General features: G+C 39.3%; 3 protein-coding genes across 6 annotated transcripts; 1 reads left to right on the top strand and 2 right to left on the bottom strand.

Annotated features, from left to right (window-relative positions):
• Window positions 1-1,784: 1,784 nt before the first annotated feature.
• On the bottom strand, window positions 1,785-7,502 carry LOC136780400 (low density lipoprotein receptor adapter protein 1-like). 4 transcript variants are annotated; one of them, XM_066738724.1, is made up of 6 exons: window positions 7,291-7,502; window positions 4,062-4,267; window positions 3,771-3,883; window positions 3,429-3,673; window positions 3,153-3,313; window positions 1,785-3,018 (listed from the first exon to the last, which is right to left on the bottom strand). In XM_066738724.1, the coding sequence occupies exons 1-6, from the start codon at window positions 7,331-7,333 to the stop codon at window positions 2,845-2,847; spliced, it is 942 nt and encodes a 313-aa protein (XP_066594821.1). In that variant the 5' UTR covers window positions 7,334-7,502; the 3' UTR covers window positions 1,785-2,844. The 4 variants fall into 4 exon arrangements, with proteins under 4 accessions (XP_066594821.1, XP_066594822.1, XP_066594820.1 ...); XM_066738725.1 differs by lacking the exon at window positions 7,291-7,502 and adding an exon at window positions 5,889-6,018; XM_066738723.1 differs by lacking the exon at window positions 7,291-7,502 and adding an exon at window positions 5,485-5,829.
• A 941-nt stretch (window positions 7,503-8,443) lies between these two features.
• mRpL30 (mitochondrial ribosomal protein L30) lies at window positions 8,444-9,485 on the top strand. The gene is made up of 4 exons (XM_066738728.1): window positions 8,444-8,483; window positions 8,560-8,676; window positions 8,845-8,971; window positions 9,035-9,485. Exons 1-4 carry the CDS (start codon window positions 8,479-8,481, stop codon window positions 9,320-9,322), a joined length of 537 nt encoding a protein of 178 aa, XP_066594825.1. The 5' UTR covers window positions 8,444-8,478; the 3' UTR covers window positions 9,323-9,485.
• Window positions 9,486-11,032: 1,547 nt separating this feature from the next.
• On the bottom strand, window positions 11,033-23,452 carry PsGEF (Protostome-specific GEF). Its single transcript, XM_066738722.1, has 15 exons — window positions 23,208-23,452; window positions 22,218-22,843; window positions 21,316-22,127; window positions 19,594-19,831; window positions 18,688-18,742; window positions 17,003-17,311; window positions 16,310-16,690; window positions 14,208-14,623; window positions 13,929-14,141; window positions 13,458-13,850; window positions 13,280-13,391; window positions 12,722-13,146; window positions 12,339-12,569; window positions 11,827-12,160; window positions 11,033-11,306 (listed from the first exon to the last, which is right to left on the bottom strand). The coding sequence occupies exons 1-15, from the start codon at window positions 23,448-23,450 to the stop codon at window positions 11,040-11,042; spliced, it is 5,055 nt and encodes a 1,684-aa protein (XP_066594819.1). The 5' UTR covers window positions 23,451-23,452; the 3' UTR covers window positions 11,033-11,039.
• Window positions 23,453-23,666: the final 214 nt, after the last annotated feature.

Raw genomic sequence — 23,666 nt, 5'->3', positions numbered from 1 at the left:
TAACATATTTATCTGAACAAAATATGCTCGCTTATAACAAATACTTTTCATTTATTTACCTTAAATAATGTTTATTTTTATTAACTCTGTCATTCTGATCTGTTTTAAAATAATTATTTCTTAATTATATAATTTCGATTGGTTTTCTCATTTTGATTTAAGATACTTTCCAATTAAGGAAAAATTGGACGCAAAACGAATCTGTTATTCACGTGACAGATTTTAAAACATTTAATTGTACTCCACCTGTTTTAGAATAGGTGTAGGAATATTAGACAAAACTTACGAAAATTGTAGAAAACTCCACTTTAGCTCTCGTATGATTCAAAGATACTATTCATGAATTATATCATTTTCAATGGAGCAATTATAGGCAACAAATATAGATCTCGATTTTAATTGAGTTTAAGTATAATTGGAAAGCAGCTATAATATATTTTTAAGATCAATGAGTTGATTGTAGTGACATAAATAGTAAATTAATTTTTTTTTACAATCGTAAAGCCTATACTAAATATTTTGTAAGAGTGTAATTTTGTTTTGCTAATTTCAAAAGACGTAATGCATTACTGTTACAAAAAGTACTTGTATTTAAAAGTGTCAAACTCCATATCAATAACATTGATTTTAAAATAAATAAACATAACATGAATTATCATATTTTTCAATTACAATCTTTTAGTCTTAAACTGTTTACAACTGGACATTCAAGTTTCAACGAAAGAACGATCACGGTATTCAGTATAGCAATGGTAGCACGGTTTGCGCAGGTAGAAAGTAGTAGGGACCAGTCACATGCCTCTGTTCCGTCTCCGTGTTATATTTACATATGTTGTAGTAACGTAATAGTGCTCGTTTGGGGCCCGCTGGTACAGCATATTTTATGAAATTGAAGAAATGGCATAATTTGAATCTTATGACGTTATAAGATACTCATATTTCTTTAAAATGTTATTTGACAACGTAAAAGGTTTCCCCGTAGTAATACAATTGGGATAATTTAATATAATTTATAAACGTGGAACACAGAGTACAAAGATGGCATCTACTGCTCTCCTTACTGTTCGCGCCAATCAATAGGCTGAGCAGAGGAGCCTGCCTGACTGAGCTGAGAGAAGCGAGAGAGCTCATGGAAGTCATGGAACCAGACAAGTTTGATTTTCAGTCTGTGAGTGTTTTCTCGATGTGCTCTCAATGAACGAAATTAATACTGCTGGATTGCTTTTTGAACTGTTATAGCTAGCCAGATCTTCGAAGAACCCAGATCATTGATTTAATTTTAATCACATTTATAGTAATGATATTATTTCATAGAAATGTTTACAGTTGTTCCAATTAAAGTTATCAACGTACATAACCTTAATACTTCTTTTTGGTGTAATCTACACAGCTGTTCTTTCAAAAAATTTGAAATTCTATTGTTCACATTGTTAAAAACTAAACAAAATGTATTAGTTATGGATTTCTGCACAATATTACTCAATATATTATTCAGTAACATAAAAACTTCTTGACACTTATTTTCCATAACCTCAATTTTCAATTCAGTATTGTTTCAGTTGTATAAGGTTAAAGAAACTAGGTTTACATTACAGATTTTAGAGTAGCAATTTTAAGCAACAGTAGGTCACAAAATAGGTATTAAAAATTGTTAAGGGGATAAAAAAATGATATAGGAGTAACACGCTGATGTTGCCAAATGCTGGGATATGGGATTGCTCACATGTGACTATTTGGAGACAAAATAAACCTATGATAATAACGAAGTCATATTATATATTTTTTGTTATTTTACTTTAATGGAAAAAATTTTCATTTTTAAAAATTATTAGTGATGTTTTGATTAAAACCATTATTAAAGTACTACTATTTAATAATTACATTTAAATTGATATATTTTTATGTCCTTTCTCTTTTAGAGTGCAGGCACCACAATCATTCGGTATGACACGCACAGCCGATCAGCTGATAGTGCTGATATTTTGTTAGTAATACATGGATAACTTTTTTTTTTATTAACTAAATCCCTTGGCTTTGCCGACGATCGTTTGGGGGATTAAACTATCATACATATACAAACTGATAAATTGTAATCTTTTATGCTAGATCAATAGACTCTTTTTTTCTATATATGACACTGGGCACAAATTTTGTTTTTTTCTTATATAATAACATCCATAATTTCTCTCTAAACTCTAAGTTATATAAAATTTGTACGAAACGATCAAAGCTTATAAAACTATTTAATAAATCACAGTAGAATCACAAAATCAAACAGTATAAATTTAAGTTTTAAATATTATAAACAACTTTTCATTCATTAAAATTTCTATATTTGATTATTATTTGTTTGATCAAGTATTTACTGTAATTTGTGATTGAAAACATACTTTTACAACAATATTGAACATCGATGTATTTGAGACAAACGAGCAGTTTCTACTCACGTGTTAAGTCTATTTTGGCCAATCTTAATTTTATCTCAATCTCTATTCTCTCTTTCTCAACCACGCATAAAGATACACACATTGAATATAGTTAATATATTAGAACATCTCGCATTAAAAATTTAAAAATGTAATATGATTTACGTTTAAACGATGAAGGCTGAATCAATGTTCTTATTCGATAAAAAAAAAACAAGCAAAAATCAGGTGTTCTTAATAAATCCTCGTGCAAGTACATTCGTATAAGAAAACCAAAAAAAAAACACTTCATTCCTGGTTTACAGTGGCTCATGGAAAATTTAGATTTTGCATTATTTTTCTCGCAACTCGATCAAAACATCCGAAGAGTCATGAGTAACGGTAAGTTCTTGAAAGTATTAAAATCCAACTAAGATTGCTACGAGCACACCAAATCAATAGAACGCGATTCATTCCAAGCATTTGGTACCGCAGTTGACAATGATGTACGTAAACTCGTCATGGGAATACTATTATTTTCGTTTATCCCTGTCTCCTGCCAGTTCCTCGATTCTCTTTCGCTCCATTGACTAGATTCATCCTCGAAGCATACCTACATGCAAATAAATTAACATCATTTTTCAATATTATCCATCATCATCAACGCTCAAACACGTTAAATTACTTAGGACAACCTGCTTCATCGAATATTCATTTTTATTCAAACATTGGAATATCGATACTCACCCATGAACTGTCCACTGGCTTAAGTTCAATCGACAGATCTATCAATAAATTTTTTTCACTCTCCTTTTTATCACGTTCTTCACGATTTTCCTTCACATTCTCCTCTTTCCTCTTCAACCTTTCGGTCAATTCGTTTAGTTTTTCCTTCTTTTCAATATCTTCTACAAAAAAATTATTTAAACTCGCTAATTTTCTTTCTTTCCTTATGATTTTAATGTTATTATTATGTACCAGCTCGCTTTCTTCTTAAATGTGTGAATGAAAAATAAATCTTACTTTTATCGTTATTTTTTTCGAGTGGAAAACTAACGTTCTTGTCAGATTTAATTTCAGGATCAGTTTGAGTTAATTGCCAAGCTTCGTAAGCCGTGCTGAATGCTTGAGCCACTGTCAGTGCTACCGTTTGAGCTATTTTTCTTTTTGGACACAAAAACGTGTGACACTCCATAGTTTCGTTGAGATTGGTAGCGATAAAGGCGAATACATGGTCGTGCGTTGCGTCTGCCGAACAATAGGAGATTCTGCAAAATATATTGAATTTCTCACACAAATATATCATCGCTTATTTTATTGATTTATTTTTTTTTTTGTATTTGTACGAAATACTTTATATAGTACCTGTATATAGAAACTTCCAGTTGGTCCTCTTCAGTAGCAAGATCGGTCATTTGTATTCCTTTCAAACTCACAGTTAATAGGACTCTTTGCAGTTTCTTGCCGCTTGCTTTCGTCTATTAGACAAGGCATATGTTTTAAAATTAAATGTTTAATATTTATTTATATAAAAAATATCCAATGAAAAATTAATTTAATTTTTTCAAACTGGTGAATTGTGTAATTTATTGGATTATCTTTATATCAAAACTTTAAGCATTTTTTAAAAGTTATAGAGCATATGTGAATATTTACCATAGTGATAACAGTTTTAATAGCTTCGGCTGTTGCTTCCTCGCTCGACGGAGTTTCCACGAGTGTACTGCCTAAATATTTCAACGTAAACTTAGCCTCCAAAGTTTCCAACGAGCTGGACCCATCTTGCGTCTTCATTCCTCCAAATCCATTCCCACTTTCCACATAGTCTCGATTATTTGCCAAAGCCCACTCCTCGCACAGTTCTAAAATCAATTAACTCAGTTAAATTAGTCAAAAACTCATTTTTAAATGATACAACAGGACAGTTTGCCAATTTGGTAAAATTAATTTTTTTTTCATTTTATAGATCTGTGTTAAATTTTTTATTGACGATTGATTTGATGAAAACTGCCTATGAAATTATTTCAAGACAAATTAAACGAATATATGTGGAAAAAGGATGGATGGGAATTAGTCGATTTTCAAGAATTGCAAAATACAAAAATTGTTACCTATACCATCGTATTTTAGATTATTCTTTTTCCAACGAGAAACTACATATTACACATAAACATTTGTTTAATGACCTTTTGTTTTATTTGTTTTTCAAATTTCTCCATGAATATTCGATATTTTATTTACCAATATAGAATATAGAGTTCCTTTTGTTATGCAGAGAAAGGGCAATCATAAACGTGTGCAAGGTCAAGAGGGCAAAAACCCAAGACACATTATCAGAGAAGTAAGTTTTTCAAGAGGATTGGAGTGAAAGAGACAAAAAGGGTTTACTGGGTTTCCAGGCGTTGGTACCTTGCCAACACTTCAATGCTATCCAATTGCAATCTATAAAAAGTACATTTACCAATTGACTTTGAGTGTTTTGCTTTCATTAATTATTATATATATAAAAGCGAACCTCAACTCTCTCTTTCGACTGTTTTCTTCATTTAAAATATTATCTATTAAATATCAACGTACTAGATTCATCAAGATTACATTTTCAGGGAAATCACGTTAATTAAAACTATTCAAAGAATACAAGTCGACGAATTTATTTCCATAATTAATCCTCAAGGATGCTTTCCTATCATAGCTCTATTGTAATGGGGATAATAGCCTTAACCAAAGTACAAACTCATTATCCACGACTTTTCTTAATTTATTCCTCGATCACTCAGTCAACTCTCAGCTTTAATCGGGAGCAGGAAGCCCGAGAGAACAAGCATAAGCAGTCATTATATCGAATTTAGATTGTTGATTATACGGAGTAGTTTTTCTTATGCCTGGCTTACTACTTGATATTTCTTATTAAGTAAAAGGAAAGAGCACAAAGAAACAAAGAAGCTGCGAGTTACCAAGAGTATTTTACCTTGTTTAGCGATTCAGAATTATTTGTATTCGTAAAATATAAAACAATGATTCTATACAACCAACTGATTGCTATATTCGAACAGTTCAAGCCTTGTTTCGTGACACTTACTTTTGTGCTTGGAGCTGTTTTTCCAGAGACCTCTGAAGAAGGACATTCTTAATATTTAATACGCGACGACAAATTTTTGGAAATCAAAAACACAAAGTTTTGAACAATTTGGTCGAATATGCCAAGTTCTGTACACTCGGAATTGTATAGTACGCGAAACTCACTTTTAAAAATGTTGACGTTTCCAGCTGAATAAACGATAATAACACGGTGGAATTAGCGGAAGGGAGGGGAGGGGGAGGGGTAGTAGGTGTGTTTATACGGAAGAGGGAGAGAGAGAGAGAGAAAGAAACAAAGACGGACGGATGAGTAACGGATCAAACAAAGAGGAGACGATGGACTCAACGTAGACTTTTAAAGGTGAGTCTAAAGGTGGGCTGAGATAAAATTAATCCTATACGCACTGATTGATGTATCAAGGAACTGTTATCACGAAGGTATTGCGTCACGATGTGAGCCGAGCCGGAGTCGGCACTCGGCTGCCGGATCGTGGCCCTCTCGTTCTCGTTTTCGTTCCAAGTCTCATTCCCTCTCCAGAGCGTATGCGCAATCTCACCTCCAACCCTATCTACGCCCTTTACCTTTCATTTCCATCCCTATGCTCTCTTCCCCTATCTAACTGGGCCCCTTTATTTGATTTTCACCTACACTGCAGGGAACAAGTCGTTATTCCTTTGTGGCTTTTAATTTTACAACTTTAACAAATCATCGAATGCTACGGATTTATTCTATCTTATTTTATTTTATTTGTAATTAAAAAAACAGAATTTTTTCTCAAAGCCAACATCACAATTGAAATGACTTAACGCCATCGTGTGTTAATGACATTTTTTTTATTTATTTTTTATGGCATAATTAAGATGGCAACGTTGACCGCTATAGATTCTGATCTCAAATTTTGCATCCACAATCCATTAGCCTGCGCATGGTGACTAGTGGCAAAGTTTCTTTCATGGCACTTTTACATGATAAAAACGATTTTCTTTTGTTCTCGTAATATTTCTATCCTTATTAGCCTACGCCAATGCAAAGCTAGCTTAAGATAATTCTTGTATTTGTTTATTCTGAAAAGTTAAATTTATTGTTTGCAGTTTGTAAGTGGTCATCGTGGAGAATTTAATGATTTACATAATGACCTTTAATGTTTGAACAACGCAGTCGTTAAAATATATTGGAAAGTCTCAAATTTCACATTAGATTATGCTAAGCTTCTATAATAATACGTATTTATGATAAAGACGTGAAATTCACTTTCTTGCAATTTGAACTGAATTCAATATTTCAAAATGAAGCTTAGTAAGAGATATATTCAAATTAATGTATCCGTTACGTCAGTAGGAATGATATCTGAGCACGAAAAGATAACAGTCCAGCATCGCAATAAGCTTTAATTATACAACATACAAAAATTATTTGACCATTGGATAAAAAAATAAAATTACTTAATACGTATTGTTTAGCTTATTTCCTCGAAGAAACTTAAAGCAAAGGATGCTTCATGAATCGTTGAGTGATTGAAACAAACCAAGTATATTATTATTACTCGAATTTCTGTAATCTGTAATTCAGCACAGCGATGAAAAGTAAAAATTTCGTGTCACGCATTACGCAAAACTTAAGGTTAACACGCAAATGAGTAAGTGATATATTAATAAAAAAAAACTATAGTGTTTTCTCAACAAAATATTGCAGCTTAAAATATAATCACGGAAGCCAATAGTATGAAAAATAAAGAAGAGCGGTGGAACACTTTCTATTATGCTGTGAACTAGTATTTGTTGATACTACATGTATAAAAATACTCACTTTTATGTCTGGAAAATCCTTTGATTTTCTTGAAAAAAGACATTTTTGTTTGTATACACGAGCTGTTTATAATAGACAGTCGATGAGTATGGACACTTGTTTATAAAGTTGAACTTGAGAGGATCGAACAATACTAGAGCACGCGGTAACGATCGAACGATACGGAGGAACGATCACAACAACTCGTATTGGTTGTCGAATGGTGCACGAAGGTTTGCAAGTTTGTTGGCTGCTCAGTTTTCAGTTCCCCATTATCCTCACTGGCTCGATTATGCCCCGTTGTGTGCCAGCCCCAGCCAGCCCCAGCCAGCCCCTCCGCGCCCTTTCCTTTTTCCACTACTCATTCTCTCCGGCTTGCGGTATCTCTAGTCTGTTATTAAACGCACATTTTTCCTTCGTGCCATTGCATCAGATCACGTACGAAATTTTGCAATTGATCACCAAACATTTGCCACTAGGCCTTTATTATATTCTTTCACCTAAACGTATCGCTATACGATTTTATAAATGTATTTATAAAAAATACAATTTTCTCCGGGCTGTTTAATTTTATGGCAAATTGCATCATTATAAATCGACGTTTAATCATCTCCAATTACACCGTTCGTAAAAAGTAATGCCTTGTATAGAGAAACTGGTTTTTCCAGCAATCTCTCGACTCTTCTCAATTCTATGTATATCCTTGAATGCCCGCGTCACAGCTGATGCAACGCGAGTGCTTCGCCGCATCATGGGAATTAATGTATGAAAAAAGATCTGAAAATTTCGCCATAATATTTAAGATCGATTAATTAAAGAACGAAGAAAATTGAGTATCAGCGCAGGTTTGTGTACAGTTAAATAAAAATTTGTATTAATACGTTTATCCAATGCGTGATTTTACCGTAATATACTATTCGTGTAAACAAAAACTTACAGTCAGGATTAATTTTAAAATCTCTCGAACTGTTGCTTCTGATCCACTTATTGCCATCGGCAATGCGATTATTAGATTTCAATAGAATTATAAAATGAAAATACTTTTTATTTCGAACGTGGCGCCTGTGTTTTCCGTATCGAATGGCGGCCTTAGTATCACGCGCATGCGCATTCTATACGAAAAAGTGGGAATGCAGGGGATTCTAGGGTATTTTAAATTTTCACTATCGGCAGGCAAGGCGGTTTAAGACCTAATCCAACCTAACCTGTATGAGGTGTATTGGGTGTATTATTTATGTGACATAAAGTAAATTAGTTTATTGAATTTAATTGTTACACTAATAATTCCAGAGAAATGCTTATTCGTCAATCGATACAACTGAATATTTATCGTTACGCTAGTCGTGCTGTGCCATTGGAATGGGCAGGTCAAGGTGAAAGATATGGGTTTATTACTTACTACCCACGGTAAGATTGGTTTAACATTAATGAGTGCTTTGATTCAGGAAAATAAAATAATATATCTTTGAGTCATTCCTACAGTTAAATAATTGGTTTAATTATTTGATTTAGTCTTTCGATGACTTTGTTTTTATGAATAAGCTTCAAACACCTGTGTATATTGATTATTTTCAGATTCCCAGGTCAGAAAGATCCACCAATTAAACCCAGTAAACTTTTTCTGGTTCAAAGAATTAAAACGATGAAGGGTAATCCTTATTGGGAAAATAATACATTGAAAGAGCTTGGCATAAAAGAAACGGTTTGGTCATGTTTTTATAATTTTCTTTATTTGGCATTTTCTTATTAGATATTATATTTTTAGGGTTTTCAACCTGTGGTAGTAAAGAATACACCAGATGTTTGTTCAAGACTTTGGAATGTAAAACATTTAGTGAAGATAACACCAATTGATTTACCCGATCGCCTACCAGAACCAGAAGATCCAGTAGATACTTATTTACATGAAAATGGAAAGTTATATGTAGTTCCAAAAGTACAGAAGGAAGTTGAGGATGCAACAATAGAATTTAAGAATGATCCAAAAAGAATGGAAAAATGGAGAATGGCCGAATTTTTGAGGCTGAGATGGCTAAATGGCCAAAGCCTATAGATAAATTTTGCCTTTGAACATGTTTGCTGCTTATAACGCTTATAAACGTTCAATACTTTGCTCTAAACGCATATAAGCGTTGTAGGTAGTAAACGTGTAGATTGGTAAAAATATTGTTAATATAAATTTTGTAAATAAAACATAATGAAATTTGATAAATTCATTTAATTATTATTAGTTTTTATACATTTCCTATACGCATATCATACTTTCATATGGTAAGCATACATCTTATACCGAAATTATCACTTTTAATTAAACGATCGTATCCTTGTGACCGAGAACGATCGCTTTAAAATTCATCTACACACGGTTAATGTCAAAATTATTTTTAATCTTGTTAGAATTTTCTTTAAAGCCTGGAGCAAGTACTACTGTACAGGTGAATTTAGTGCCGCGTTGAGTCAGTCGTGCGGACCTTAAAATGCACATATCGTTATATGGACGTTAGCGCAATATAGAAAATACAATGCTCGCTGAAACTTGCCTCCATTAACTCTACTTCTCTTGTTGGACAATTAACGCTCCTAAAAGATTTTCAGATGGATAACGGTAGTACATAGATATATTATCCGATCGTCGGAGTCTGTCTAAAAGTGCACTAGAATTTGGATGGGACGCAATATGAGTATATTGCTCAAAAAGCCTCAGCAAAATGGCCTAGATATAACTCTTTGATATTAGATTTAAAGATTTGACGATCTAACGCATACAGCTAATCTCGTTCTACTCTTTTTAGTAAAAAGACAAAATATACTTTACTGGCGTCTCTAAAATATAATTGTAAACGATTTGAAGTATTGCGATTACTTTGGAAGCCTGTAACAATTCGACTATGTCCACACAAAACACATGGTGTCAGAAACGTGTCTGAAACGTTCCAAGGTGTCAAATTGATTCCGGCTACATTTTCGGAACGTTCCTGACAACTTTGCAGGCTAAACGGATTGGGGAATGGACAGCTTTCAGTCAACTAGTCAATCGGTCTAGCGACGAAGGATCATTATTATTAAGAACTGGACGATCTTCTACGACTCCGAAGTTTCCAAAATCGCCTATCCCTGGACGTATGATGGATGGAAATGGTATTCTGAGTTTTGGATCCTCTATCGGGCATGTACATCCTAAGCAGTCTCGTTGCACGTTCCTCCTGCGTTTTATCCGACGATTTCCCGCTGAGGAAGCCCAGCAGTTTCACGCTTCGTCTCTTGATCCTCAAACGCGTCAAAAAGCTCGTCTCCTGGTCGACAACGGCCAGCTGGCTTGGGTTGCCGTTGCAATCGTCAGTGGAGCAACTTGCCTCGAATTTCTTGGATTTACGCTGAAGCGTTAACACTGATTCCAATACTCCTGCAAAGTCTCCCGAGCTCCTTTCTTCGGTGGAATCTCCCACGGTGGTGATTCGCGTCGAACGAATCTCCGTGTGCTGTTTCTGCAATTCGGCATTACGGTTGCTGGTTTCCTCAGCCCTTTGAGCTACAGACTCTAATTCCTTCAAGCGTTCAGCCTTTTCCTTCCTCCTCTCTCTCTCCTGCTTGAAAACATCCTCGCCGTTCCGTAGCCATCTGTTCTCCTCGTCAACGTCCGACAGCTTTCTATGAAGATCCACTATCTTCCTGCGAAATTCCTCGTCCTCTTGGCCCAACTTCGCAAATGTCCGATCCCTCTCAGCATCGAAGCTGGGGCCAATTTTGGGACCCACGCCTTGCAACCTCTGTCACCACCACCCGACTTGGTTCCTTCCACCGCTTCCCGGCGAAACCTCCTCTTCCGGAAGTGGCGCTAGTCTTCTTCTACTGAGGAAACAACGCTGCGAACCGAGACTGCCACCTATCAACAGCTGCTCCATATTCAGTTCCGGCAATGACTTCTTTTCCAAACCCCAGTCGTCGCTCTCACCGTCGTCCTCTTGTCCGTCGTCCACGGAGATGCTCAAACCGTAATTGTCCCCACCAGAAATGCCAGTGCTGCCGTTTGGTGGCGGCTGGGGAAGTTACGCACAGCTCGGGCTAGTGATTCTTTGCAAACAAAGGCCAAGCAATTTGTTCTCTCATGCAGATGCGTGCCAAAGCTTACGATCTATATTTTTATTAAATTATCCCGTCTCTTTTCTTCCAAAATCCAGCGTAGCGCACACCCATCCATTGCAACAATGAAACAAGAACGTATGTATGTACCACATAACCTAGTTTCGCGATAACAATCGTACCAGCATGTTTACATTGTTCCAACTTTGCCTTATACAATCCAATTCCCCCCTCCCCCTTTACAGGTAAATCTTGAAATAAAAATACAAGACGTGTAAAACTGTTTCTGCATTTTATAATACTTGAGTACCCTGATACAAAGAGAAATACACAGAAATGGTTCATTGGAATAATTATTGCGAGAGCAGGATTGCGGATTGCCAGTGTTACACGCACTATAAAATTGCTTCCATGCCATTAGAAAACGATAGAAATGAAGATAGATAGGAAAGCTAGAAGAAAAACTGTGAAAATTACCGAATTAGCAGTAAAACCGTCATCGTCCGGCCCACCTGAGGTAGGCGTACCCCAGATATCGTCACCGGATGTGGCGCCAGACGTGGTACCTTCCTCATCGTTCGCTTCCAGTGAATATTCTGTTCTTTCTGGCGGAAGTGGAGGGTGCAAAAGATACCCACCGCTGAGCTGTTCCAAAAGGGCCACCTTACTCACTACATAATTACTAGCACTGGCAGTCCATGCTCTCAAACCTGTTGGCGGTGATTCGCTATCACGATTATCCTCCTCCGGTTGATCGTCCAGCTCGTCCTCTTGATCTAGGCTACTCATAGTGCCGAATCTTCTCAGTGCTCTGCAGATAAAATCGTTACCAAGTTGAATTTAAACGCCTCGAGCTACGATTTCATGAACGTCCTAGCGTCCAATCAATATGTGTAATACCGATATTGATAAAAATCGTATGAACTACCATACTAAGAAGTAAAAATCGAATTTACGTATACGATATACTTATCGATCGTGTGCTTTACCTGTAGGGTGGCTCTCCATCGCACTCGAGATCGTCCTCGCTTCCATCTTCCGTGTTTCCATCGGCCGACGTGTGACCAGGGCTGTTTCGTCCCGGACTATCGCTGAAACTATTCTTCAGGCGATGATGCCTAGCGCAGAGATCGGGCGTCGGTGGTAAAACGGAGATCTTCGGAGGCGGTAGCGGTGAGAATGGGTCTCTGACTGCCGGTGCTGGAGCTAGGCATCCCGACCTGAAATACGCACCTTTTTCACAGCCCTGCAAGCAGTTTTATTGCAAAAGATTGCTCGACGCAGGAGTAAGGGCTTAAAGAACGAAGAAGAGGAAGCGAGTGAGGATAAGCTCTCAAAGGATCGTTATTTTGGAAAAAACTTTCTTTATCACCTGTGACATCTTTTACATATGTTGATCGAACCGGCCGATGAAACTTCTTTCGACGACGTTTGGCTGCCGTTTCTTTTAGAAGTCACGCTAGTCGATTTAACCGTGTTCAAACTAGCACTGGAAGCAGTGCTGCTTTGTTGCTCCACGTCCGAATTCACAGTGGCGTTCTCCTCCATCTCGATCGCCGGTGATGTAACGTTACTACACTCTTTCGGTGCTCTCGCTTCCAGTTCCTCCACCGTCCATTCCTCGAAGGAACCCTCGTGATCCGGAGGTGGAATCTGATGCGAATTACGTACCCATTGTGCCAAATGATTATTCTCCCTCGAATCCTTCAAAATCCTTTCATCCGGACTTGATTCCTTGTCCGTTGACTCTTCCTGTTGCTTTTGTTGCTGTTGTTGTTGTTGATGTTGCTCCAAATCCTAAATCATTAATATTCTGTATAATAATGTCTATAACGATTAAAGTGTCACGTGACAAATCGAGTAATAATTATATTTGCATAAAGTTGTTTTTGTTATTATATTTATATAGAAATAATCATTTTATCTCTACCTGAGTACTCTCGTTGGATCCTCTAGCCGTGACATAACTGTCATCCACCGTAGATCCTTGTTCAGGAGTGAGGACATCCAACGGACCACCGTAACCAGTATTTACGTAGATTCTAAATGAGGTATTCGTTGAAATATACAAGTCCATAGGAATTAAAATTAATATCCATGAGACTCACATTTGCCGTTGAAGAAGATTGTGCCAAACAGCTTTGAGCTCGGGACTCGGTGCTCTGAGAACGAGGAGTCTTCTTCTTGGTCGACTATGAGGGCTACAACCACCACCACCACCACCAACACTAGAGCCATTCGTCACGTCAAGCTGACCATTCTCGCTGCTACCATTGGGATTGATGGAGACTTGAAGTCTAAACTCCGTAGGCCTTTTCCTCACAGTGAAACAAGCTTCCGCGATGCTGGAGAGTCGGAGAGGCTCCTCCGTGACGAACAACACTCGATCCCTCGAGACTCGAGCGAACACAAGTAGATCCGTCAGCAGCAACGCCCAGCTGGCCTGTAAACGCGCCCGACCATCCTTTTTCTCTACTTTCGCCAAAGCACCGCCAAAAAGCCTGCCCAAAATTCAATTAGCTTCCCAACAATTGCAGTTTCCCAGTCGAGCTGAAAGTAAAACTGTGCCAAGTACTAACCATTGTCTTCCAGGCAGAGCCAGCGTGAAAGGTTTACACCTGGCGAACACCAGCCTCGACTCGACCTCTTGCAGGCTCAGCAAGGGTTTGCCGGTATCGCGAGGAGGTTCCATAATTCCAGCATTGGATGTTGCTTCCCGATATCCCTGAGATAGATCCCTGGCTTGCTGGCAATTTCTGGGAGAGGCCAGACAGATCAATCTGGTGATTTCTCTGAAGCGAAAAAATTCGTTTTAAAGAGACGGGAGAGGGGTCGATGGATTAATTTGTGCCGGGTACCTATAATGTTCCAGGGGTAGTAGTAAGAACCCTGTTAAGTCAGGCCGCCTCTTTTGAGGAACCGCCGGCTCACAGACCAGTTCGGCGAACTGCGCGTTTCGTCTGAGCGCCACCAACAGGCAGCAGGCACGTTGCAAACCACTCAAATATCTCCTATAAGCCGCGATCACTTTGGTCACCTTCGATAAGTAGCTGTCCACTCCACCACCCTCGTCCCGAATCTCTTCCGACAGTTTCAGCAAGTCGTCGAGATTTTGAAACAATATCATATAGTCGGCCGCGGAAAGTATATCGCGCCTCTCCGCCAACGGTTGCATAAATCTTCCATGGCCACTCTTCAGGGTTGCCGAATAGCGAGTCTCTCTCGTCGATAGCTCCTCTTCCGGTGATGCGTCCACTGCCAAATTTGGAAATACCTGTGTCGCCAAACGAAAAACCCATCACGTGACCATATCTACGTCACTTTTTAATCCTTTCAGACCTCTGGACATTAGACGCGGATGTCATGCTTCTTTGCTCTATCCCTCTCTCTCTCTCTCTCTCTCTCGCTTTTAACAGTCTTTCATTTCTACGGTATCAGAGAAACGCGTAGAATAATAATTAAAATACATTTTTAATATGATTCTTGCATTGGTTGTCTTTTATCAAACTACTCGACTCATTGAACGTGATATTTTGAGTAATCTTTTCTTTTTTCAATTAGGTTTTTTCGCTGGGATGGTCAGAAAGGGTTAAAATTCATTTTGTAATAAGACTATTGTAACAATATTGTGAGAATAAAAAAATAATTGAAATCGATTTGTGGATTTTCATTGAAGATAATCATTGATTATTTTTTTATAGTAGTAAGTGACTGTTGGTAAGATTTATTAGACCGACAGTGCTATAGAGTCTGCATCTTGAAGGAAGGTGAGGGTGAAATAAATAATTGGAGAACAGTGGTGGTTCGAAACAAAACTTGTTGTCAACAAAAACGGCAACCGACTAAGGTACAAAACATAACTCTGCATATCGATATAACTCAAGCCACTTCCTTAAAAGGAAGTATATAGATGCCGCATCACTATGAACTAGCGTATACGCTCTTATCGTAATAAACGTAAAAAGTTTTAAAAAACAAAGATATGCAGTTGTGACCGTGCTAAAAAATCACTGGTACATCAAGCACGGCGCGAAATATATATATATAATTACAACTAAAAAGATCAATAACGCTTAAGATTCTTTAGTCTCGTTTAAAGTGTTTGAAAAAAGCATCGGCTAATATGTTCGGTGGACGCTGTCATCGAACGCGTGCACAGTACATTATACATCGTTAAAAATGAAAACAAATGACAATCATAGTGCAGCAAAAATCCCTAATGACGCACATTAAATTAAAAGACACTCGATTAATGCCAATTCCGTGCGGATTTCTCCCCACTCTTTATACAATGAAATACCAAGGCACAGATTCGCCTCGAAGGCTTCTTCGCTAACGTAACAGAGAGTCTAATAACAATTGATTGTAACAATAATAATACTGTGTGTCATTTACATTTACACAACAAAAAAGAGGTATCTCTTTCCTGCATCATAAATAAATCCGGAAATACCCAAAGAAACTTATCCAAAAAATTCGTTAATTATTCTCAAATGCAACCGACTCATGAATGGCGGCGGTAATCACGGATCGCTCTTGCGACTAGTCTATATTAACTCGTTAACTATTACAGTGTTCGTGGGTATGCGTGTATGTGTGTGTACAAGGGTCGTTAACGTCCATTACGTCAGTGAAAGAAGAGAACGAAATCACAATTGATAAGCGCCAGTGTGTATACAAATAAAACAAAAGGACACAGGAATCCAGGAGAAGAAAGGTAAAAGTGTGGAGAGATTAACGTAAAAACGACGAATAGAGCAAGGTTAATTTTTCTCGGAATTTTGGATAAAGTACGTTGGAAAGCTGGAAAGCGAGAGTCCAGAGAACAGGAATAGGAGAGGGTGGGGGGGGGGGGGGCGTATCTTTATGCAGCGGGCTCGTAGAAGTTATATAATAATATAGAAATAGCATTTATTAAATGGCACTATTTAGCGATTCACACCAAGACGCCGGTACCGACCTCGGCACTGAATGCAACCGCGCGTGGCTGGTGGCTAATGGCGCCGATCGAGTGCTGAAGCGTAACGTTCATCGAGTTTGGTCTGTGACGCAGCGAGGACCTTGTCACCGTCGTCGACGGGATGGTGGTCGACGGGATGGTGGTCGACGTGCTCGTTGTCAAGTGTGCACCCATTTTCCGGTAAACCTCCAGGATCAATTGACTGGTCGCCGCTTGTATCAGCCCCAAGATCTCCTCTCGAGGTTTCGTCACGACGTTCGTTGTCTCCACAAACACCACGTGGTCTCCGGGCTTTAAACCGGATCTCTCCGCTGGACTTCCTGGGTCCACTCTCTCGACGCGCGGCGGTCTGCCCCACGACAAAGAAAAGCCCCATGCTACCTGTAAGCAAATCGATCTTTGGTACGAACACGAACCTGTATACCTATATATACCAAACTTTTTCCAAGCAGACTGTTCGAGGAAAATACGTTAGACGCACATATATATTATACAGCGAGTATCGATGGCAGGCTTAAGATTTAACCCGATTGGCTTAGGGCCAATCCGCATTAGCCAATCCTAATATTGATCCAATTTCAATCTAGCGTTATACAGAGTCTAGCCAAGAATTATGGCGCGTTTATGATTAAAAGTTTTATTGCGTGCTTGCATATATATATATATATATATATATATAAAATGTCGGCTCACCTGATTAACGGCGCTCTGTCTAATTAATCTTCGCGTGACTGTACAAGGCGTTCTGCCACCCCTCGCGGTGAAGCCAGGATGCAAAGGCAAGCCTGTTAATGGATCTACTGGCTCAAGCTCTAGGTGCCTCAAGTACGTTAAATCTTCGGCACCGGAATTATTATTATCTGCCTCCCCTTCTTTCGACAGCGACGACTGCGGGGGTGCCGCCGGGGGTGGCGACGATACTACGCAATCCTGAGGGATTCCACTGTAAGGAGTGCTCGTGTTTCGACCGGATCCTGCTTCCAGAGGGTGCCATGTCGCTTCCTGAAATCATCAGTCGTGTCAAACTCTTTCGTTCCATTCTTTTACATGCACACACATATATTATATGTATATATTTCGTCCTTTGTTCGGAATCGCCTTAATTTTCCTACTCCACGAGCCAACGACGAACTATCAATGCATAAACATGGAATCGCCCGCGACTTACGTCACAGGAGCCGTCGCGCGGCCTAATAAAAATATGGTACACTGCCAAAACATTCTGGCTGGAGAAAATCGATACGATCCCATTATACGTAGTACATGCGCCGTTCTTTAAGTACGCCAGCTCCTCGCGAATCCCTCCACCGGTCCTACCAATTATTATTCCGCAGAAATACCGTTCAACTCCTCGTTATCACTGACGTCCGACAGAAAGGATGCGGAACTCCGAGATATTTCCTCGTATCACTATATATATATATATATATATATATGTAACACGACTCGCGATAAGAACAGCTCCTTAGAAGACTGTCCCATCGCTTTTCCGCGAGTGAACGCGGAGTAATTTACGAGAATTTTGGCAGATCGCTCGGTAAATCGGTACAAAGGTTACGTGGTAGCACAGTGACCTTGGAGCACAAGGGTGTTAGCAGAACGTGAAGATCTTGAGTAAAACTCCCGCGACGAGGAAGGCCATGCAGTAGATAGCGACGACGATCATGATTCCTTGGTGGATCGCGCGATTCTAGTTGGCTGAGATTATAAAAGAGCGGTGGGGATCGAGGGGCGGGTGTAGGGGAAGTTGGAGCGAGGACGGGAAATGGCGGGAAACGTGAGAAACGTATGCGCAAAAGTTTATGGTGTCGACGAGACTGGCTTTTCGAGAGCGACTGGGAGAGGAAGAATCGCTGGTGCAGCACGAACGTTCGCGGTCAAGAGTCAAGTGCAGTCTAGTCCAATGGTGGCTAGCTTTGGTGGGGTGGTAATTGGTTCAACCCTGACCTTAGGTTCGCGAAGTCTTATGAATCGCCAATGCTACGGTCGCGGGACTCGCGTTTCGATCCTATCCGAGCCTCGCTTCGATCCAAACGAGCCATCGAGCACGCGAATTTCGTGCGTAATATACTTTTTATTTTTAACGGGACCAATGCTTTTTATACTTTCGCGCTTTAATCCTTTATATCGTTGCAACATTGGCCGCGTTATCGCGTTGTTTAACCTTCCCACTTATCTCTGTATGTGTAAATATATATATATATAGAACGTTTTACGTTTGGTACCACAATTTCAATTTTATTTCTCTCAAGAGGGATGTACTCCCAAGTTAAATTTCTCACCGGACGAGAATACTATGAGATATTCATTCAAGCCCGATGCACTCGTAGGAAGCTTACGTGGCAGAAATATTTAAGAGGATAAGTACTCCCCCTTACCTTATCCTGGGAGAGTGGTAGGGGTAAAGTCATGCAGCCTAGCAGCTCGCTACGTCTGAAACAGAAAGGGAGAAAATGTGTAAAAATAGCTACCTTGGGAGTCGTTAATATTAAGTACATTTTTGACCAATCCCATTGCTATTTTAAAGTCTATATAGAGTTTTCGCTATAGAATTGTTCGTTAATTGCGAAGAACGATTGACGAAATTACTCGGTGAGATGAGGAAAGAGGAAATTTTGTTGGACTATTTTTGTACAGAGAGAAAGATGAAGGATGAATTATCTATTTATCAGTGGTGCAGCGAATACAAAAAGAGCGATGCGCGCGCCGCACTGCCGTGAGGAAATGACGTTGATGCACGTGGTCCAATCGCGGTGCGCATGACCGGACCACGAGAATCGATTCCCCTTCTACTCTTCCACCGTGCCGCGTACAATCTTTAACCCTTCGACCAAAATCATAGAGCTCACAATCAGATTAGATTAGTATTCTGATATCAAAGCTTCATTCCCTTTAAGCTACCCTGTGCCACGCGGCCGTCTATATTTGTCAAGTTCATCGCCAATTTTTCAGCCGAGTCAAGGCTAAAGTCCCACGAACTTTTCAATAATATTTTCCTCCGCTTTAACTAATTATTTCTTTTTTTATTAAGAAATCCTTGAAAAGTCCTTGAGAAAACAACACGAAGTTCTTTAATTGGTTTGAAGAAACACATTAAAAAAATGAAATTGCTCGAAAACTTGCTCGTCTATGGTTAACAAACTTTTACTTTTACGGTTTTATTGTTTCTTCTTGTTTTCAGTCAATTGTTAAATAATTTAATTTTTAATTGGATTAAGAGCGGAGAGTGGGAGATAGAGAATGAATTATTGAAAAGAAAGAGTGTTGAGAAAATACATGCTTACCTTGCTCGACGATCTCTGTGCCAAACAGCTATATCTAGCGATGTAGCTCTAGCGTTGCAGTGATTGTTGTTTACCGGACACGGTAATACCAAGGTTTCGTTAAAAACTGGATTCGGCGTGGCTTTATGAACCGCTGTCCTTTTCACTACCGATTCGCCAATCGAATTTTTCAGACTAGCCTTTACGTAGGCATGAATCGGTCCGTCGTATGAACGCCTTAGGTCCTTGCACCGTATTACTGCACCAAATCAAAGAAACACGATCAATTTAATGAATAAAAAATAGAAATGTTTATGTAAAAAATTAAAACACTTCTAATTCTCAATTTAGCAGTACTCGTTGCGTACTATATTTTGAAATAAAAATGGATTTTTTGTTTTTGCAAAGTCCTATGAGAGTAGAGCCCACAATTTGCACAGGAGGTACGACTTTATTCAAATGTTTATATCTACTACCGTTCTCTTCGCTTTATTTCACTTTCACCCTCAGTTTCCCCTACCCCTTAACCCTCCATTACTCTCTCCCATTCTCTCATCCTCCTTTTCACTCTATGCAACGCGTATACTAAATACGTCATGACCCGATATACTCTTAATCTTTTATCTTTCATTTCACTACTTCTTATTCACCTCAGCACTGTCTGATTAATCTAACAATATACTACTGATTCGCAACTTTCCATCTCTAATGTACACATACTACGTTAACTGTCAAAGAGATCAAAAATAGAACGAGAGAGAAAGAGAGAGAGAGAGAGAGAGAGAGAGAGAGAGAGAGAGAGAGAGAGAGAGAGAGAGAATTGTAATCTATCATCAGAAATAGCAACGAATAAGCAAATCTAGATGCAAACCATACTTGCACGCCACTAGTTCAATATTCTTGTATCAAGATATTTTCGCGAAAATAAGGCAAAGCGGAAAAGAAGGAAAGAAATAAATAGAGTAAAATAAACGAGGCCACTGTATAATCAATTTCCGGAGAAACGTCACTTTCCAATCACACACTACGAAGCTTTTTCTTGCGAGAGACGAAGCACCGGTTATGAAAGTAGCAAGGAGCTACGTTGCACTGCGATCCAAATCCAGGCTCCAAGTGATAAGAAGGGGAAAGGGGAGGGAAAATTTACGTAAAATTTGATTGGCTAGTCGCGCACGTCGGCCACATTGTCCACGCGTCGCTGCGGAGATTAAATGTGTGAAAAGTAAGAAAATTCTTGAAGAAGAACGAGGGCGATTCTGTAGAGCGAAGGAGAAGGAGATAAGGAAGAAAACAAATGCGGCAACGAGGACCACGATGGAAGGTGGTGGTGACTTGTTTACCGGAGAATATATGCCTTCTGGAGGGATCAATGTCGGCAGGCCTAATAACACCGAAATCGAAGAGATAGAAGGGTGCCTGTGGGTTACTGGCACACTGGCACTTTCAGAGTGCCAAGTGAGACAACCCTCGTTCTCCTTTTCTTTTCTTTCCTCTCCTCTCCTGATCACAGCGCGTACCGTGACGTGTGCCGTACCGTACTTATCGTTTCGCGACGTTGCACACTATCAAGAAACCCGCGCATGTGCCAAACTCGAAAAGCCCCAGGGCCGTAGGGTGAAAGAGGGCTAAGCACCCTATAGGCTATGTATATACCGAACAAATTTTCATACGTTCATTTCCCGATGCAATTACGTAGAGCCTTAATCACGCGTATTACAAAATTCTACGTTAGCTATCACGTACCTCGAACGTTAATGTGATCGTTGATCAAGGAATACTCGATCTCGATGGACCCTCGCGAGCTGAGCAGATGAGCAGCGGGCTCCACGGTGCCCTCCGGACTGAATTTCAAGCACCTTCTGACGGTAGCCACTAAAGGGGCCTCCGGAGTGTTGGATATCGAGGTCAAGAAGGAGGACTTGGAGCTGTAAAAGTCGTCCGTCACCGAGGATTTCGGACTGTCCAAGTCCCACGTATTGGCTGTTCTAGTTTGGCAATCGATAGTCCTCTGACTCTCGAGACTGTTGAACAAAGGTGTACCACCAATGCGTTTGCACTGCTTCGCTTGCTTCTCCTCGTCCAGAGTGCTATCCAGATCGGTCTCTAGAGCTAATTTCTTCACGTTCGGATTCACAGCCTCGATCAAAGTTTTGTCGTCCAATACGCTTTTTTTGCCCTCGTTAAAACTCTCGGATCTTCGTCTCATGCGTTTCCCATCGAACGCTTTGTCAGCGTCCTTCCGCTGTCTTTTCCTGCGAATGCCCCTCTGCCTCTTCAGGGTAAACTCGCCTTGAAGATCGTCTTCTGGCGACGCGAACGCCCAGGACATCGGCGAAGGGTCCTCCAGAAGCTGACTAGCAGACGATACCGAACTGTCGTTGTGATTCGTCTCGGTTCTCTCCTCTTCGATAACCATTATTCTATTCCGAGTCTCCTCAAGGTCATTCCTGACAGTCTCTCGAGTACCGGAGCACTTTAAAATCTTTTCACGCTCCTCCATGTCACCCAGTAGAATTTCCGCTACAGTTTTACCACCGAAATTGGACTCTTGCTCTCTGCAAAAATCACATTTCCACGTCATCCTTATATACGAATTATAAAATAACATAATATAGTCTGGAAAAAATGAAGAATACAATGTTTACCTATTAAGGACCTCAGTAACGGTATTGTCCATATTCTCGAATTTAGGCAAATCGTGGTCCAGGATCAAATTGGAAAGTTTTCCCGCAAGAGGGGTCTGCTGGATAGAAAGTTTTGAGGTTGGATAGGAAAAGGGGCTATCGAAGGTGAGAGGATCGCGTTGATCGTGCGTTTTGGGATAAGGGGTTTTCTTGATCTTGGCGATCTTGGCGAGTTTTGGAAAATAGCTGGTCCTGCATTTGGCCAGTGGAACCGAACCAGCTTCCATGACATCCTCCGGACTGGTCGCCATGGATATCTGCTTGAAGAAATCGGACACGTGCGATTGAAGATTGGCTCGTGCCTCGTTCACGATATTCTGCGGGAGCTCGTTATTGCAGGCACGGAAGGGTCTCTTGAGGAACAAGCTCGGGTCTGTCGGGAGTGTGAGGGCCGCTACTGTGCTGCAATTCGATGCTTCCGGATAAAGTGTTAGTGGACCGATATCGCTGTCCACCCTTGGCGTCCCTTGATAAAAACTCTCCAATACACCCTCGTTCTCCACATGGACTTCCTCCTCCTCATCCTTTTCTTGCGACAAGGGTCGACGTTTGCTTTGCTGTTGCCGAACAAGGTTTGGCTTGGTAGCCTATGTTTCATAATAGAAATAAATAATTATTCAGGTTTTCTCCATTTTTAAACTACTTCTTTTAATTCTATTGACTATTATATTTGTGTGTATATGCTTGCTGAATAAAACGACGAGATTATACAAGGACATAAAATTCTATTCAACTTCGGAGCTGTAAGAAATATTAATTTTTTTTTTATTACATCTTTTTAAGGCGACTTGCAACCAGAAATGTATTATGTTAAAAATTTATATCTCTTCTAATTGGAAGAGGATATAGAATTTTATACTCATGGTCTGGGTCGTTTTATCCATCGGACTCTGTATAAGTGATCATGAAAATTTATTAGGTTATTATTAGAGATTGATTTATATTAATTACCTGAAAATACGTTCTCACATCGCTACCGTTACTTCTGCATCTTTTCCGACGATTAGAAGCTCTAGATGCGCTATTATCACAGCTCGAAACAGGTACAGTACGCCGAGTTCTATTATCCGACGCTGGTGGTGTATTGGAAAGGTCGCGAAAGGGCTTGCGAGACGTTGGCCTATTCAGGTTTGGAGGAGCATGGGGAGTCGAACTGCTCGTTGACAATGACCTTGATACCGTCCACTTGAGCATTTCTGCAAAGAAACAGATGGAAATCAGTTTCACCAATTTTATTCAATTTCTTTTTATTCGTATTAATTTTTACGAAAAAATATTAGCACAAAGTGGAACATGCATTTATCAAAGTAAAGTTAACTAATTAAAAACAATAACATTTTCTGTTTGTCCTAGATTGGTATCAGAATAGTTGAATTAACATAAAAGATTGAACATATTTCTATTAACAAT

The sequence above is a fragment of the Prorops nasuta genome, unplaced genomic scaffold, assembly GCF_024137725.1.
Source record: "Prorops nasuta isolate Cenicafe-Biocafe unplaced genomic scaffold, Cenicafe_Pnas_1.2 PNAS00019, whole genome shotgun sequence".
Lineage (NCBI taxonomy): Eukaryota > Metazoa > Arthropoda > Insecta > Hymenoptera > Bethylidae > Prorops > Prorops nasuta.
The sequence above is the reverse complement of the archived record's forward strand: the minus strand, read 5'-3'. Positions and strand labels throughout refer to the sequence as shown.